Consider the following 17,787-nt stretch of genomic DNA (forward strand, 5'->3'; position numbering starts at 1 on the left):
TGTATGTCATATGTTGGTGGGAGAGAGAGACTGCACGCGGCCTTCAGAGACACAAAGACAAGACAGGGAAAAAAGGATGACAAGGGAATCCCTCACAAGATGAAAGCGGAAGGACCGTCAACAACCAGCATTGGCCCCAGTCCCTGATTATGGGGATATAGATCTGGGCTTTGTTTTGGTTTTGGGATCGATCGCAAAAGGCAGAGGCGTTGGAATGTGGGTGAAAGTGCATGCATTCCATATCCTTCCATTCCATCTCAAACTGAGAAGTAGTAAGTGGCCTGGCCCAACAGGTGAGACCGGGCGGTCGTAATTGTCCTCCTCCAAGATCTCTGCTCTGCCCTGATTCTTGGATCATGGCTCTCTTCTGTCGAGTTCATCAACATTTCCATAGATAGATACATATCCATGAGATGCATTCCTCTTCCTCCTTCGCTCAACCCACATCGCAACAAACAAGGAGGTAGATAAATAATCCTATGGCAGGTAGCATCTATCAATCGTGAAAGGAAAGGATTCCGGTACCTCATCCTCAATCCTCGATTGTCGTCCGAAGCGTGTCATATAATAAAGATAGGTAGGTATATAATTGGATATTATCCTTCCTCCCTCCAATAGTGATGAATTTCCCAAAAAGATCATGGTTCTCATTCATGTGTTCCCATGCTGTGTGAGGAAGTAAAGTGAGTGCAAGTACATCGTAATGTGATTTAGGAGTGTTTGTGCGTGGTGTCTCTCTGCACGTCGGTTGGCAACTGATGTTCCTGTTCTTTGTTTGAGGGTGCTCCAAAACGTGCAGCACCTGCAGTGATATTGAAAAACATTCATCGCATGCTGAAATACTTGTAGCTTGCAGTTTGGCGATAGATGGGAGACATATTATAGCTATAAGCTTGCAAGATTGCAGTGTCAATCAATACCTTGTTCCCAGTCGTTCGTTCATTCATTAAACCAAAAAACAGCAATCCGTATTCTGGGATTAGATTTCAAACGCCGAGAGCAGTACTTTCCAAATTACGTAGTTTCGCAGCTAGAGTTGTATCAAAGAAGTTGAAATAAGGGTTAGGTACACAGAATGTTGAATGGCGAAGGAGTGTATCGGCGGTAGGTCGGTCAGTAGGATTGCTAGGAGAAATTGTTAGCAGGACTCAACGATTCATGTGGACAGTCGAGGGCGAAACTCACACTTGGAAACAGTCGTACATGAAATTCAGCCCATCCATTGATGCGACAACATCATCAGGAATAGGTGGTGCTTGACCCAGACTTCCCAGTTTAAAGATGGCTCCAATAGCCTCTTCACGACTCCATGGCCGTCTTCCTGCGAACATCTCGAGCACCACACATCCAAGTGACCAGATATCTACCTTAGCGCTGTAGCCTTGACCTTGTGATCGGACAACTTCAGGGGCCATCCAGAAGACAGAGCCCTGCATGCTGTTCGTCACGTCATTGCCGTAGATATTGTCGGATTTCTTCGATATACCAAAATCGGAAATTTTGCAGCTACCGTCCAGATCGAGAAGGATGTTGTCGGCCTTCAAATCACGGTGGAGGATACCTTCCTGATGAAGATATGCCAATCCTTCCAATGTTTGCCGTGTCAGTGATCGGACAACTGATTCCTCGAATTTTCCATGCTTCCGAAGACAACTGCCGATCGAACCACCAGGAATGTATTCGAGATAAATACTAATGGAGAATTCTTTTCGTTCACAACCAAGGTACTGAACGATATTGGGATGCTCGAGATCCTTCATGGTATCAATCTCAATATCCAAAGCAGCAACCATCTCTTTGATTCGATCTTTATCATGATTCGCGCCCTTTTGATTGACTTCCACTTGTTTGACCGCCAGGAATTCACCAGTAGTCGCGTTCATGCCGAGGTAGACACGACCGTAAGTGCCCTTTCCAATAAGCTGACCCCGAATGATTTTGAAGGTCGCTTGTCTTTTAGGAGTATCTTCAGAAGGTACATCTTCTTGTGGAATCGGATCCAGGGTTGACAATCTATTGCCAGATTTGGGTTTAATTTGAACGATGTTGGCACCAAACATCTTTGTACTTTTACGGCGTTGTGGTATACTGCTCGAGTTGGCTTGGGCAACCCGCTGAGCCACCGATGGAGCTCTTTGAATGTCGTTCCGTTTCTGTGCCACTTCTCGTATAGACTTCATGCGTGTGATACCACCCGATGCTTTGCTCACTTGTCTCTGAGCCACGCTAGCAATCTTTTCACGTTGGTTTGCCTTCAAAGTTGATTCGTCAGAGCCCAGTGTATCAGAATCGTTCTTCCGTTGGAATTCAAGATCTAGACCGGCTGTGCCAAAAGTCATCTGCCTCGGTCTGTGTTGAAGGCTCTCAAGTGGGTCTTGATCCGTTGATCTCATCGGAGAGCTATTATTCTCACCCTTCTCTTCCAAATACGGTTTGTCGAGATCAACACCAGGGAAGAATTCATCAAGATGATCCACAACGTTCTCCACCGCAGGACGATTCGCCCAGATGTCACTTATGAAAGAGTCTCGTCGATTCATACGATCGTCGGGTGATTGTGCCGAGCCACTGAAACTTCCATCGGACATGCTGCGGTCGTAACCATCACCACTCGCCGTTGCACTCTCCTCACCATTATTTTGGCCCAGAGATACTCCACTGGATGATCCTGGTGATTTGAATCGAACACTCTTACCGGCATTCTGGTCTGTATCCACGGTTAATGCGGGCCTTTGATCCTTCACATTGGCATTTTGAGCATCGGTCTTTGACAACGACTTGTTTGAGATTGGAATGGCAAACAATCCATCGTCAGAATCATCATCGGAGTCGTCATCTTTGGGTGGGTGTGGTGAACGAGCAAATGTGACATTGTTGTCCTCAACATCGAAATTGGGTCCAAAAGATTTTCTGGACACGAGTCCTGGGCGCGGTGACTCGTCGCTTGTAGGGCTGATATGGGGTGAATTATCGAATCGTACAGAGTTACCTCCAGGATTGCGATGCCGATTTTGATAAGACGGTAGGTTAAAGCCTTTATCCCGTTAGTGTTACAGAGCAACAAGCTGACCAAGCGAGGTGTATGCAGCGCGTCAGTTGACTTACCTGTGTTATTGCCTCTAGCCTCGTAATCACCAGGGCCCCTGTCTTGTTGTGAACGACCTTGGCTCCCAACGGACACAGGTGCGCCTGCCATTCTGCCAACATTGGCTAAAGCAGCACCGATGCCTCCTGCCGCGAATGTAGTCGTATTTGCCGGCTTCTTCTTGCCGCGACTGACGTCTTCCTCGGCGATTGGATCTGATATGCGTTTCAGCGCATCGAGTGAAGACCTAGTACCAGACCCTCTTGCTCGGAGAGAGTTGACTTTAGTCAATGTGGTTGACTCAGCTGGTGCAGTTGGTGGTCGTCGTACAGGAACAAGACTCTCAACCTTCTTGTCCTCAAATGGTGACATCCTAGGGCTATCAAAGTCAATCACAGTGTTACCTCTGATGGCACTGCCGCTGTAAGTGTTTGAACCTTGTTCCTTTTGTTGTCTTCTGGACTCCATATAAGCTTGCGACTTGGCTTCATTCTGTCTGTGGTATTCCTCGGCACGTTTTTGTAACAAGCCAGGATCCATTGAATCGTAGTCTCGATTGACTCCACCCGATGAGTTGGACTTGACCATGCCAGTAGAACCTTGGTCTCTGTGTGGAAATGAGACTCCAAGCCCACTGGATCTTTCGACGGATCCTGGACCTGCAGACAGAGACGAACTTTGAACATAAAGCTTCAAGCTGCCTGTGTTATCGGTGCGACTCCGTACAGCAAGGAGAAGGCTGTCGGAGAGTGGATTCTCATGCTCCGTTTGACCTGGTTCTGTGACATATATCTGGGCGTATTCAGCATCTGCAATCCCCAGCTCAATGCACAAGAAACTCCGAAGGGCAATCGCACTCTCCACATCTGTCACATCCACAAGGCGGTAGTTCCAATGGTCAGGTGTCACAAACATATAACGTCTGGATACTGCTGGAGTGCGGCGTGAAGGATACATGGATTTCTCGTCTTCAGACTGTGTTGTAGCGGATGATGGACGTGGCGGCATTAAAGCCGAATCGCTGCCATTCATTCTAGGGTTGAATATCTGACGCAAACCGGGGCTCGTGGGTGATTCCAACCCATGATCATCACCATGAGATGATGCATTGTCGTTCCTTCTCCTCTTGAATTTGCTCAAAAAGCCCTTGCTCTGATCTTTGCCGCCTGGGCCTGGGCCCTGCTCGCTGCTCCACGTGCGATGAGCATCCAGTGGGGAGGGTCTGATCATTTCTTGTGCATCACGTCGATCGGCGTAGAACCTGCCTGTTAAGGCATCAGATGGTAGTATATTTCTTGGTCCATCTTGTTGGCCCTGTGGGTTGTTCATAGATCGAGGGTGGCCAGTAACTTTGCTCATGGAGTCCGTGCTATTGCTCTTGGAATGATCAGGTCGATAGGAATGAGAAGAGTTCGGTACGGAAGCAGGAACAGCAGCTCCAAGGCCTGGACTAGCATTTGGAGAAGCTTCGATAGCCTTAGGTAATAGGCCTGTGCCCATATCACCCGACAGGTTTGGGCTGTGGCGTCCAGCTCTGTTGACCCCAGTCAAGACACCACGAGTGAACTCAGCACGACCATTGCTGGAGAGGTTATCGGGTGGTTTGCTTTCGCTGGGGGTGCTGGAGGTCGAGCTGTGCTTACTGAACACCGGCATTGTACTGCTTCGACCTTGGGAATTGCGGGGACCGATACCGGGAGGAAAGTGTGGTGGCATCTGTCTCCCTGGACTACCTTCAGGACCAGCGGTACCCGAATTATTAGCAAATTCTGCTCGTGGAAGATGGGGCGAATTCTCGAGGTTTCCATCAGTGGAAGCGCTTGGGATGCCGGATTCACGGCGGCGATGTCCATATCCAGCACTTGACGGGCCCTCGCCTCCATTTTCTACCAGTCGAGAGACCAGTTTTCGCAATCTTTTGCCTTCCTCACGTTCTCGTGCTTGATCCCATCCCGTCTTGCTGCCGGAACAGATCTTTGCGAGTTGAGGATAAATAGTCTGATGCATCATACTGAGATTACCACGGCCGTTTGGACCACGTCCCAAATCCAAGAAATCAGAGCCCTGTAGTTGGAGGGCTTTGAATGTCTCCTGCCAATCGTTGGAAAAGCCGTTGGCGGCCAACCAAATCAAGACTCGATCTAACGGCCATTGAGAAGCCACTTCGCTTGAGTTATTGGATGTGACGGCTGCGCTATGGGCTCTTTGCCTCCCATGATCACCAGTAGGGTGTGGGTTTTGTAGAGTTGCGGTTGGGGGACCTGGCGAGAGTGGCTCTTTGAGGTGGCTCAAGGGCAGATTGAAAGAGGGTCTATGCGAAGAAGTCGAAGCAGCTCGGTTTTCTCTGTTTGCAATATCGGGGTTCGGTTGGGCAGGATTGGGGTAGGAGTAGCTATGAGATGCTGCACCATCGCTGTATTTAGAGTCGGAATGAGAGACTGACGGCTCCGAAGTCAATTGAGCGTCATAGCGGGAATATGTGGAATAGTCGTCGAGCGGCGGAATGCCAACACCAGGACCGAACGAGTCGCCGGTGGGGATGAAGGTGGCAGAAAGGATTGGCTTATCGTTCTGGGGAGGCGGAGGGGGGATGTTGAGGTGTGAAGGCTGTCGCATACCATAGGCCAGGTGGTGGTTTTGACCTGGATGGTGGCTCATTGGGGTCATGGGCGGCGGAGGTGGGATGCTCTGGCCCATACCTGATCTTCCCCATGGCTGCTGCCATCCTCCACCAGGCAAACCGAAGACGGTGCCGAGTGGTAGGGCATGGTTCGGATGTGGACCGGGCGGGGGGGGTGGAAGATTGTTTTGGGGATATGGTCGGGGTGGAGGAGGAGGGAGATGTCCCATGGGGTTTTGATTGGGAGGAGGTGGTGGACCAGGAATATATTGTTGACGCTGATTGTCCATGATTTGGCTATTTGAGACCATGGCCTGGGGGGTAATGAAGCAAGAGAAGTAAAATATAAGTATATGATGATGGCAATTGGCAGCGCATCAAGGTGGCCGTGCCGGTCACCGTAAATTGGAGGCGATACTCAGCATGTCTTCGGCTGTAGCCAGAGTATATGCCGACTAATCTTGCGATCCACGGATGTGAAAATCAATCGCAGCTGAAGAATGAGGGGATAGAAGGAAGAATGCGCGCGACTCTTCTCACAAGGAGGCCCAGAGCAGTGGGACAGGCTCCTTAGGCTGCTCCACCGACTGGTAGGTGCTTATTGTATTATTGTCGCAGAACAATGTATATGTTTGGGCAAGCAGCCTGGGACAAGATGTAAAGTCAAATGGGAAGGATGAATCGGAGAGGAGGATGTTGGTTGAGAGGGAGGGGCGGTGGTGGTGGTGGTGGTGGTGGTGTTCCTTGCACGGCGTGACAGGTGACGTTGAAGCCAGCGCGGCGACAAGTACCAGGACAAGGACAACAGAGGTGGTTCGAGGTGAGATCTGTAGAATAGTAGAGATGGGAAGCAGCGTATTCTCACAGAGTAAGCTGGGCTCTGGGATGGTCAAAGGTGGACCCGGTAGTAAGTCAAAAGATACGAAGGCAGAGGCCGGTCTGATTCAGGTCAAGCACAAGGACAAGGTCGGGATTAGGTGGTGCAGGCTAAGGGCCGAGGAGGCTGGTCAATCATGATCATCAGCATCGAATCCACACTCACCCATGGATCGTACAGAGTCCAAGATGATCTGGGACGCTAAGTCACGTGAGGGATCTCATGTTGCAGGCGTTTTAGATATAACGCTGATCACCCGATCAAAGCTCTATGAGGATATCTTTCAACCTGGCTCATTTCTGGGCTACCGTAATGGATCTCCAAAATCCTTTTCATCGTATGTCATAGTCCTTGCATTGTCTTGGGAAAAATTTATATAGGGGGTTGACAGAAACCTAGGTCAATCCCGGGTATTGACCAGCTCTAATGGGGTCACAGTGTATGAGCTCTCAACCTTTGCTCAAGCTTTTGTCCAGCTCAATTGACTCACTATATCCCACCTGGCGCCTGTGAACACTTGCTGACACCGTCGAACCCGGACCGAGAGCAAAATATGAATATGGGGTATCAAGTTCGCTTCCTTCTAATCAAACAAAAAAAATAATGATTCCGCTCCACGTGCATAACCGCAGCACTATCATGATTCGTGAAAATGACCACCGTTCTTACAGTGAAACAATGAGTCAATTAAAGACTACGTGTCATCATCGAGGATAATGACCGTGTCTTGTCGCGGGATTGAGGGCGTCCAATCCACCTTTACCGGACCTGTGCTTGCTTTCGCATCTTGCTTGTCTGCTGCTGTCGACTCACTGCCCTTGGAACTGGTGAGTGGCGCCTCGGTTTTGGCATCCCAGGTGCCATCCTCCTTGACCAGAATGGCCTTTGTCTCCAAGAGATTTTGTGTTTCCAGTTGTGCTCGCACCTCAAGCAGGAAGCCATCAATGACCAGGCTTTGAGGTCGTGCATCTGTCTTGCAAATAGGACATTTCCATTGGTCAGGATTTGTCACTGTACTTCCCTTGACGCGGCTTGTGCGACTTTGAAGAAATGCTTCCAGGTCGAAAGCTTCGCGGTGACGACACAGCTTTCCACGAACTGGTGTCACCCAGAGCTTGGATGTGAATGGGTCCACGGTGTCAATACTTATCACTGGATCCACGACCACGAGTTCGTCATCCTCCTGACCCTTCCGTGACATCGTACTGATAATAGACGCTTTGACTTGCTCCGATGACATGGTTTGAGGCATCAATGCCACCTTTTCGTGGCTAGCGATGCGAATTATTTCGACCCCCATTTGGTACACAATACTCTTTTCCTGGGGTGTGAAACTAACGGAAAGCTTCACCATGTTGGGCCCATCATGCAAAAGATCAGTAATATCGGTGCTAATGTCCACCCCGTATTGAGCCTTGCGCCGAAAATCCACTCCAAAGTCATCGTTGATCGAAACTGGAACGCATTTGGGCCATGTATTGGGAGTAGTAGCCGCCTCCGCCTTACTTTTTCCATCCGCTCCATCCAATGATTCTCGCGCGATACATTTTAAGCGGAATTGTGCCGACCCATCTGCCACAACACACCTCCGCAGTCCGGTTTCCCCAATCGTCAAGGTCGTCTTGACTTTGTCTGCCATCAAATCAGGTGCCAGTTCAAGCGCCCAAGTCATTAAGCCCGAATGGATGTCAATTGGTTGAGGCATGAGCACAACATCCTCCACATATCTATAATACCGAAACTGTTGCCAATCGGGTAAATCCAAATGCCGGCAATAAGTTGGGCTATGTGTATCGGCCTGATGAATGGCTCTGCGTTCGGGAGCTGGTTGGGCGAAAGTGCGTAAGAGATCTTGCGGGTTGGCACTGGCAGGGAAAAACCGTCCAGATGTAATGAGGGTTTGCGGTTGTCTCTGAGACTGACCGGTCAGCGCCTGTGGAGCAGGATTGGATGTCCAGGAAGCAGGTCGCGGCCTTGACCTCTGAACCTGTCCGGCAGCTGTGGTTGAGGGAGCGGCCGGTCGCGTGTCTAGATTGACTAACAGATTGACATTTCCAGGCAAGCCAGGTGACAGAGCAAGATGCTGGTACTGGACAGGGGTGAGGGTTGTATTTCCAGCCGGGTACTGAACTCGTTGGGAGGGATACATGGTAGGGGGGTTGTGGAACCTGGGTGGTCGTCGTTGGTCTTGCGCGCTTGGAGGCGGGTTTCCGGATCGATAGCTAGGTAATGTTTTGCGAGCTTGTGTATTCGGCATCTGCTTCATTGGACGCGTACGAGTGGCATCGCTTGAACCATCAACGGCCACCGGAAAGGGATTGACATGGGAAGCCGTGTTGGACACAGAGGTGGTGGCAGCCTGGTTTTGGTACGATAAAAATACGCGTTGATTGAAAGCAACGGACTGCTGCATCTGTTGCTGGTGGACGCCGGCTCCAGATTGGGTACTGTGTAGATTCTGGACATGAAGTGTTCTAAGATGAAAGAGGTGCTCAAAATGATCTCTCCAGAGTTTGTCTCTGTGTTCTTGCGAGGTAGCCACCGCAGGGCTAACGATCTCTTGGAGAAAGAGTTCCATGGCTTTTGCCATGTACGGAAGGTCAGGTGACAGGTCGCGAAGGTATGACTGATGGATTGCTCTCTGTAGAACCGGCGATGGCAGGACAAACCATGAGCAGACCTCTTGAGGATGGGGCGGATAAGCTCGGCTCTGAAGAAAGGCGCGGACCGGGTGGAAGTGAGTGTTGAGTGCTACCAGGAAGAGTTGGATATTTGTCCAGGAGGTAAGAAAGGAGGACGAGTTGAAGCAAGTCCGAGGGTCTGCAAAATGGAGAAACATGGTGGCGACTTCTCTGGTCAAGGAGCGTTGAGAACCAAGGATTTGTTCCAAGATGGCGAGACCCGAGCGTTGTTCATTCGTGAGAGAAAGGGGTTTAAGAAGATCCTCGTGGCCCGCAGACCAGGCACAGAACACCGCATGGGTCATGATGTAGAAGACATCATCGGCGTTGCAGGCATCGCGCAACATCTCCAGCCTGGGGATATCGTTGACAGGTTGCTGGTCGACGGGTCTGGTTCCGGTACTTTGCAGGTTCCTTATAGCAGAGTTGTATCTCTGCTTCCACGCAATGGTCGATTGAGGAACCGGAGAGGTGTTTGGACTTGGGGTGGGTAACTGTATAGGCCAATCATCGCGTGACCTCGTATGGCGGGTGTTGGATTGATCAGCCATGCTAGGGCGCTTCCTTGACCTTGCAGTCTCTGGTACTTCTTGCTGAGAGGGTTCGGATGCACGCTCTGTTGACTTTAAGATTGGGTCATGTCCATCTTGAAAGGTCCAGTTCTCGACGTCGTGACTGGCTTGGCGGAGGGCGAATGGCGACAGATGACCATGATGGGTTCTCATTGCAAGATCCAAAATGCCGGTACCATTGGAATTCCAAACGTGTGAGGATGAACCTCCAGCGTTCTTGAGTTTATTGCAGAAAGATGAATAACGGTTCATTAGCTCTTCGTTAGATATCAAGGTTTGATAGTTGGGTGGGAGGCCATAGTGAAGGTCGCCACCCCAGAACTCTTGTAGAAAGGATCGAACCCTTGTGGTGAGTATGTCGCCTGTTGAGGGTGAAACGGCCATGGATAAGGCTGGTGGGATCGGGATTGTACCTGCAGCTTGATGCTGAGTGGAATGAGTTTGGACTGAATCCACCAAGATGGGCAAGGTTGAGTCTTGCCTAGGCGAAGCTGGTGGAGAGACAGTGGCAGGGAGTGAATGCTGAGGGGGCGGATTTGGTGGTAAATCAGATGGGACAGCATTATGAGAAGGAGTTCTTTTTTTGGAGGGACGCCTCACAGGCTGTGGCGGACGATATTGAGTGGGAGGAGTAGGGAACTGAGGATCTGGTGGCTGCATCCATGATCGCTGGGGAGCACCGAGAAATAGAGAGGAGGTGTTGTTGGAGATGGCGAGGCCAGGGTTAAAAGAATTTGTAGTGGCACTCGCGGTGGGCAAAGCCATGTTAAGAGCGAGAGGATGTTCTCACTGATAGATTGGTGATCATTCGCAGAAGGAAGAGGGGGTGTGGACATGATTTTCAACGGAGGAGGAGGATTAAATGAGGATGGAGTAGACGGCGAACTGATAGTGAGAATGTCACATTAGTTTGGCAAACTTGAACTCATCTTTCATGTGCATTGTGTCTTTGTGAATCAAGTTGAACCTGAATATGGTGATAGCGAATGGCGACGGCGACGGCGACGGCGACGGCGACGACGTTCAACTGGTACCTCGTAAAGTCCAATGGCACGAGTCTGGCTGTAAATCGCGACGATCTCAACTGGGTCATCGCGGTGTGGAGTAACGGTCTACCCGCGGTCTTTTTGACGTTGGGGTTCCTAGAACAGTCCCGTGACCTTGAGGACTGGCCGGAGTGGAAAAACGCTTCGGAGATGAGAAGACTACAGGTGCTCGCTTTTCCTCAGGCACCTCCCACCTATAACCACTGGGCACCCGGGCAGGTACGGAGTACCAAGTACTATTAGTTACGACTGGCTTGGAATTGAGCCGCGTCAACGGCTTTCATGTCTCTCTTTGAACATCCAACATCCACCATCGAACAACCACACCTCGTCCACTTGTTCTCTAACCTTATATTTGTATTGACGGCGGGCACCTGTCAGCTGTCAGTTCCTGTCCACCATCAGCTTGCGCTCATTGTTCATTTCCACTTCTGCACGTCTTACAATCCCACCTCGACTTCTAAATGACATGACACCTGCAGCCCCCAGATCTGTGAACCGTTCGCGCAACCTCAACTTGGACGTCCACCACATCTTCCTCAACCTCAACCTCCCCACGGACAACCGCTTCTACTTCAACCACTTCTCACCGTCACACCCTCCCTCGTCAATCCCAACCCAAGTCTTCCACCATTCCTCCTTTTAACATGCAGACACCTGACGCTCTGCGTCGTGTCTCGCCCTCAGACTCGCGTCCTTTTGTCTCTGCCTTTGACTTTGCCTCTACCTCAGTCTCGGTTCAGGGTTGATCTTGTCAACTCGGCGACATGGCACTCCAAACCCTGCCCCGCCAGGGCCTCGATCTTTCACCTGGTGATCTTCTGGTCGTCATTCGTACGTCCGCCTCAACAACACGCGGAATTCTTCTTCCTACTGACAGCTTTCTAGATGACTTCGACGCCAGAAGCCCGGATGAACTCGACCTGCGCAAGACTGATCACATTGAATTGGTCGAGCTAGACAATGGTTTTGGTGATGGCTGGTATCTGGGACGACACCTTCGTTTGGGCGTCACCGGCTTATTTCCGGGGGGTAAGCATGTCACAACTTTTCACGCCCCAGATCTTCGTCTCACTGACTCTCCAACAGTCTATACTGCCAAACTACCCTCCCAGTTTTCTCCATTGCTCTCCCCACAGAGAACCATTCTTCGTGACCCTCCAAAGATCGAGACCTCAGCTCCCTCTCCCACCACCGCTGATGCGCCACCTCCAGTCTACACCCAATTCACCAACCCCACAAATCCCACCAGATCTTCGATTCCACCATCCCCAACTTCCTACTTTCCGGGAGTCTCAAGAAGTATCGGCCAAGCTCTTGCCGACTCTTCGACTGGGGAAGACTCTCCTGTCATGAATGAAACACTCAGCGTCATAGACGAACACATCACCGATCTGAGTACTCCGCGCCAGAGTCTGGCTCCCCCTCGTCCCCTTACCGATGACTCGGAAAGCGACTACAGCAGTCACCTGGACCCTGTCTCCTATTCGTACGTCGCTGGTCCAGAAACAGACAGTGAGGAGAATCCTCCATTGACCGAGGCCCAAGTCAAGCGATGGAATTCCAAAGAGACCGCTGACCACTTGAGATCCATCGGTGTCGACGCCAAACATTGTGATATCTTTCAAGAACAGGAAATCACCGGCGATGTCCTGCTAGAGATGGATCAGTCATTCTTGAATATGAAGGAATATGACTTTGGCCTGATGGGGAGACGCCTCAAGACCTGGCATAAGATTCGCGAATTCCAGGCAGAGGTCCGCAGCACTTCCGGCTCACGCAAGGGAAGCCTCAAGCAGAACATCTCCTCCGAGGAAGTGAACCGCATGCATTCCCGGGGCATGTCTGGCACCACCATTTTGCCCCGTATCCCTAGTTTGATGGAGGAGCCAGGCTTGTCGATTCGTCCACCGGCACCCTACGTTCATCTCTCGGGTGACTCTTCCATGTCTCCAAGCTCGTTTGCCCGGCCAAATCTCGAGACCAACACTCCTCCCTCTTCATGGCGAGCATCCGTGGCTGCCGAAAGTCCCGGTAGACCTTCAGCTGCCTCAATCCGCGAAATGTCGCATTCTCGACGGCATTCGTCGATTGAAGCCGTCAAAGCGGCCCATCATGATCTGCATTCGACCACATCCAGTTCTCATACTTCACATAAAAAGAACGCTTCATTCGATCGAGATTGGTCGATGAGCAATGCCACCACTGCAACGACCGGGCCGAGTACCCCGTCACTCAGCTTGACCACCGGCACCAAACGAGAAAGCCTGGATCTTGCTACCAACTTGCCGTTTGATGGTGATCACCATACCATTGAACTTGATCGAGGGTATTTTAGCGGAAATGAGGTGGATAATCGGAAGGTCCGGAATCTTCTTAAAAAGCGAGATTCTTTGGGCAGCCCTGGTCATTCTCGCCAATCAAGTATGCTCGACGAGCCTAGCAAATCGGTTGCTCCAAAGCGACATTCTCGTTTGAGCAGCGTCGATTCTATAAGAGATCGCAACAATACTGCGCTCTCTCCGGCAGCAAAAGCGTATCATAGCAGAACCTATAAAGGCCGTTTTCGTTCGGCTAGTGCCCGGAGTTTGAATTTGGCCAAATCTCCCATTGCTCCATCACCTACCGTCACAAATCTTGAGGATGACAACCTGTCCTCCGTCTCCTCTCCGAAGGTGGGCAATGGCACGCCATCCCCCGCAGCAATGAGTACGGTGCCGTGGACAACATCACAAAAAGCGAGAAAATTGCTCGGCCTGCGCGCGGCTTCGGAAGCGGTCACCGGGAGCGAGAAGGAAGCTGCTAGTGGCTCACCCATCACCTCAGAACCTTTGAGAGAATCACCTCCTGCTTCTACTACTGGTTCCCTGACCCCGTCACTCACATCGAAAAGTGTCGATGTCGACAGTACTGATACATTATCGAAAGAGATGAGCGAACAGCTATCCGCAACTGGTCCTCTTCTTCACACCAAGACTGCCGTCCGGACCAAACCCAAAACCAAACAACAGACGAGCGCATACAGACGCGGCTTGCTACACCTATCACCAGCGGAGGCACGCCAACACTGTGACCATCATGGTTGGATGAAGAAGAAATCAGCAGGACTGATGGCAAGCTGGAAGCCTCGCCTGTTCATTCTCCGAGGCCGCCGGTTGTCCTACTATTATTCCGAGAATGACACAGAAGAGCAAGGCATAATTGACATTTCGGGGCATAAGGTCCTTGTGGCTAACTCGGATCCCATCATCACGATACACGCAACCATAACGGGGGCTTCGCTTTCTCCGTCCATCGGCGCGGGAAGCTCACCGGAAAAGATACTCCCTAATTCACCACGCACTTCGGGTGGCGCACCCTTTTACTTCAAACTTGTGCCGCCCAAAGCTGGGGCCTCGAGAGCAGTTCAATTCACCAGGCCGACCGTATACTACTTTCAAGTGGACAGCATCAATGAAGGGAGGAAATGGATGGGGGAGATTATGAAAGCGACCATCGAGCACGATCTTTCTAGTTTCGAAACGACAAACCGACAAACCACCATTAGCTTGGCCAAAGCCCGAGCAAGAAAGGAGCGGCCGCCCGCCTTGAAGGGGACGGAAAACATTTCAGAGTTGGCCGAGCAGCCGACACCCGCTGAAGAGAAGAGCCAGCAAGAAAGTGGATTGAATATACAGGGACTCGAATTTGATGACTCGAAGATCGATCTGAAATTGGATACCAATCGACTGAGTGGGCTGCAACCCGTTGCCGAGGATCCAGATGCCAAAGTAGCAACAACATAATGGCCAGAATGGTGGCTGGTCGCATTTCCATTATGTATAGATATATCTTTTATAACCAGGACATAATTAATAATGACTCACCAGTCTCGGAATATACACCACTTGAAGTTTTTGTTTCCCACCGGCAACATATACTTATATAACGCTATATTGAGGGATGCACATGCCATTGGACGCTTTCCTGATGTTTGGGCCTCTCACTGCTCACTATTGGCACAAACTGAATGTGATATGCATTCCCAGTTCGGTTAGGGTTGCACACCGGCTGGTCCCTTCCCCTGTTCCAGGACCAGGTCCGGGTATGTATTTTAAGCTTTCCACGCGCCTATTCGACTTTATTTCCCAAACTTCGCCCAAGGCCCTATTTGCGCGTTGGTAAACAGTTCGACTCCTCGTCTTCCTCGCTCGCTCCTTGGTCATCCTTTGTCCGAAATCTCTGATGGCTCAATGTATATACTCTCCTTTGCCAACAGACTATTGCGTCTTCTCGTTCCGTTAGCCCTTTGTTTGACCACCTATCTTTATTCCTATGTTGTATTTCACGGCTGCGTCTTCCCTTCGACAGATGCCTCTCATTTGAATGCTTGGTCCCAGACCTTTCGCCAACATTGGCCATTTGTTCAGACGTCCTCAGACCCGACAAATGCTTCATTGCGTGCTCCATTTCGTCTACTTGTCCTAGCCGACCCTCAACTGGAGGGCGACAGCTCGCTGCCAACCCCGGAAAATGCGTTTCTTGCAAAATTGACAAGACAATGGACGCGGATTAGGACAAGAGACAGCGCACCCATATATCCCCTCATGTTCGATGTCACACGTCAGGTCTTCCTTCGAGACATCCCAGACGCCCTTCAGGCGGCGCGAAAACGCCTTGATCTGTTTGGGAATGACTATTACCTAGGCCATATCTATCGAACCCTGCACTGGTGGAATCAGCCTACTCATGTTACCGTGCTCGGAGATCTAATTGGGAGTCAGTGGGTGACCGATGAAGAATTCGAATGGCGTGGGTGGAGATATTGGAACCGCGTTTTCGCGAATGGTCACAGGGTGCAAGACGAGCTCACCAGTTCCGCGGAGGATGATGGGGAAATCACCTATGATATGACCGATCCTGCTTGGGCAACAAGAACAATCAACATTGCGGGCAATCATGACATTGGATATGCTGGAGACGTCTCTGACAGGAGGATGGAACGGTTCGAAAGAGTCTTTGGCAAGGCAAATTGGGATGTCAGATTTCAGTATGCCCAGGTCAGCAACAGATCGGAAGATACTTCTCTCGTGGAACCATCTATCCACTTGATTGTTCTAAACAGCTTAGTCTTGGATGGCCCAGCTCTGTCCAGAGACCTACAGGGTCAGAGCTATGATTATCTCAACACTCTAATCTCCAAACGACTTCGCCCCGTGGAAGACCGGTCTTCTTTCACCCTGCTCCTGACGCATCTCCCTTTACACAAAGGACAAGGTGTTTGTGTTGACGCGCCACACTTTGATTATTGGGGCGACGACGACGGTGGTGGTATCTACAAGCCTCATGGAGTAAAGGAACAGAACCACCTGAGTGAATATGCCAGTCATCAAGGGACTCTCGAAGCTCTCTTTGGCATGACAGGAAACACGGGTGCTCCTGCACTTGGAAAGGGGAGAAAAGGCCTTATTTTGAATGGGCATGACCACGAAGGCTGTGATACATGGCACTCCATCCCTAAGGACACAATCTACACCTTCAATGGAGAGAATTCTTCTGAGCAACCCAAGACTACGTGGAACGCTACACACTGGACGCACGCCATCCGGAGTCAGTCGCACACTGGCATACGTGAAGTCACACTACGAAGTATGATGGGTGACTACAGTGGAAACGCGGGCCTACTGAGCGCCTGGTTTGACTTTGAAAGCGGAGAGTGGGAGTATGACATCCAAATGTGCAGTTTGAACGTGAAGGTTTGGTGGGCTGTCCACGTTATCGACGTTATTTCCATTGTCCTGCTCCTGTTTGTCCTTGTATGCTATTGTCTGAGGAGTGCAGAAAAGACAGTCAGGTCAACCCCTGCACCTCCCAAGCTGGTCTCGAGGCTGTCTGTTAAGGAGAAATAGTCGGCCTATCATTGTTCCGACCGGCATTCCTTCCTCCACTGTCTTTCACTGTCCCTCACCTCACAACTGACCTACTCTCAGTCGTCGATGGACGGTTTTGGCCTCAAGACGCGTCTTCTGTTCTAGACTTTTTCTGTCCTCGAGAGAAAGGGAAAAAATCCAACCCGATACCCTGCCTGTCACAACAAGAGACCATGGCAGACACCAGTCGTAGCCTCGTTGTCTACTTGCCGCCAGAACCAGTGAGACAATGGACGACTCCAGATGTTCGCAACTACGACGACAAACTTATTTGCTATGGATGTGAGCAACCAAAACTGAAGGAATTCTGTAACGGAAGCATGAAGATCTTTCTTGGAGATAAATGCCCATGGCATCACATCTAGTGAGTCGAGATGCCAAAAGAAAGAAAGACCATCAGCAATTCTGACAATGGCCGACCAGTCCCAATTCCTCCCTGACACCAGCAAGCAAGCTTCCCAGAACACCAGCCAATCTACAGCCCAAAGTGTCCAGGTCAAGCCCATTTCATACAGGCAATTGCGTCGACGCAACCGATTACTTGATTGTTGGTGCTGAGAACTGGTGGACCTCCATTTACTTCAAGAGATGCCACGGTGCCCACGAGAACGCCTTGAGACAGGAGATGTCCAGCATCAAAGAGCTCGTAATAGTGCCAGTGGAGCCGATCCCAAGATTGATTGTTGTCACCAAACCGTTGTGGAAGAGGATGGAGGCACTTTGGGCTTCTCAGGAGGTGAGAAAGCGTTTTTGGGCTGGAGAACGCCTCATCGCCAACGGCGATTGAGGATACGTTTCTGGAACTGGTATGCACCATTTCCATCGAGTGTGACCATCACGTGTGCCCTCACTCCCCTGGTCCTATTTGCCCTCATCATTGCCCTCTGGGGCTGTCGTCTGTTCAGGGTCCATGCTGATTCCTACATAAAGAACACTAGTGCTGTGCTGTGCTTCTACTCCCTCCGCTTTTCATGTCACCTACGTTGTCATCTTGACC

At 50.7% G+C, this 17,787-nt stretch overlaps 4 protein-coding genes across 4 annotated transcripts; 2 read left to right on the forward strand and 2 right to left on the reverse strand.

Moving 5' to 3' along the window:
* Positions 1 to 1,181: 1,181 nt before the first annotated feature.
* On the reverse strand, positions 1,182 to 5,995 carry LTR84_011559 (uncharacterized protein; the record flags this gene model as incomplete). The annotated part of the gene is made up of 2 exons (XM_064855088.1): positions 1,182 to 3,034; positions 3,106 to 5,995. 2 exons carry the CDS (start codon positions 5,993 to 5,995, stop codon positions 1,182 to 1,184), a joined length of 4,743 nt encoding a protein of 1,580 aa, XP_064708677.1.
* Positions 5,996 to 7,276: 1,281 nt separating this feature from the next.
* On the reverse strand, positions 7,277 to 10,600 carry LTR84_011560 (uncharacterized protein; the record flags this gene model as incomplete). Its single annotated transcript, XM_064855089.1, has 1 exon — positions 7,277 to 10,600. The coding sequence occupies one exon, from the start codon at positions 10,598 to 10,600 to the stop codon at positions 7,277 to 7,279; it is 3,324 nt and encodes a 1,107-aa protein (XP_064708678.1).
* A 1,048-nt stretch (positions 10,601 to 11,648) lies between these two features.
* Positions 11,649 to 14,666, forward strand: LTR84_011561 (uncharacterized protein; the record flags this gene model as incomplete). Its single annotated transcript, XM_064855090.1, has 3 exons — positions 11,649 to 11,715; positions 11,770 to 11,913; positions 11,971 to 14,666. The coding sequence occupies 3 exons, from the start codon at positions 11,649 to 11,651 to the stop codon at positions 14,664 to 14,666; spliced, it is 2,907 nt and encodes a 968-aa protein (XP_064708679.1).
* Positions 14,667 to 15,113: 447 nt separating this feature from the next.
* On the forward strand, positions 15,114 to 16,769 carry LTR84_011562 (uncharacterized protein; the record flags this gene model as incomplete). The annotated part of the gene is made up of 1 exon (XM_064855091.1): positions 15,114 to 16,769. The coding sequence occupies one exon, from the start codon at positions 15,114 to 15,116 to the stop codon at positions 16,767 to 16,769; it is 1,656 nt and encodes a 551-aa protein (XP_064708680.1).
* Positions 16,770 to 17,787: the final 1,018 nt, after the last annotated feature.

This window comes from Exophiala bonariae (assembly GCF_035927105.1).
Source record: "Exophiala bonariae strain CCFEE 5792 chromosome Unknown scaffold_6, whole genome shotgun sequence".
Classification (NCBI taxonomy): Eukaryota; Fungi; Ascomycota; class Eurotiomycetes; order Chaetothyriales; family Herpotrichiellaceae; genus Exophiala; species Exophiala bonariae.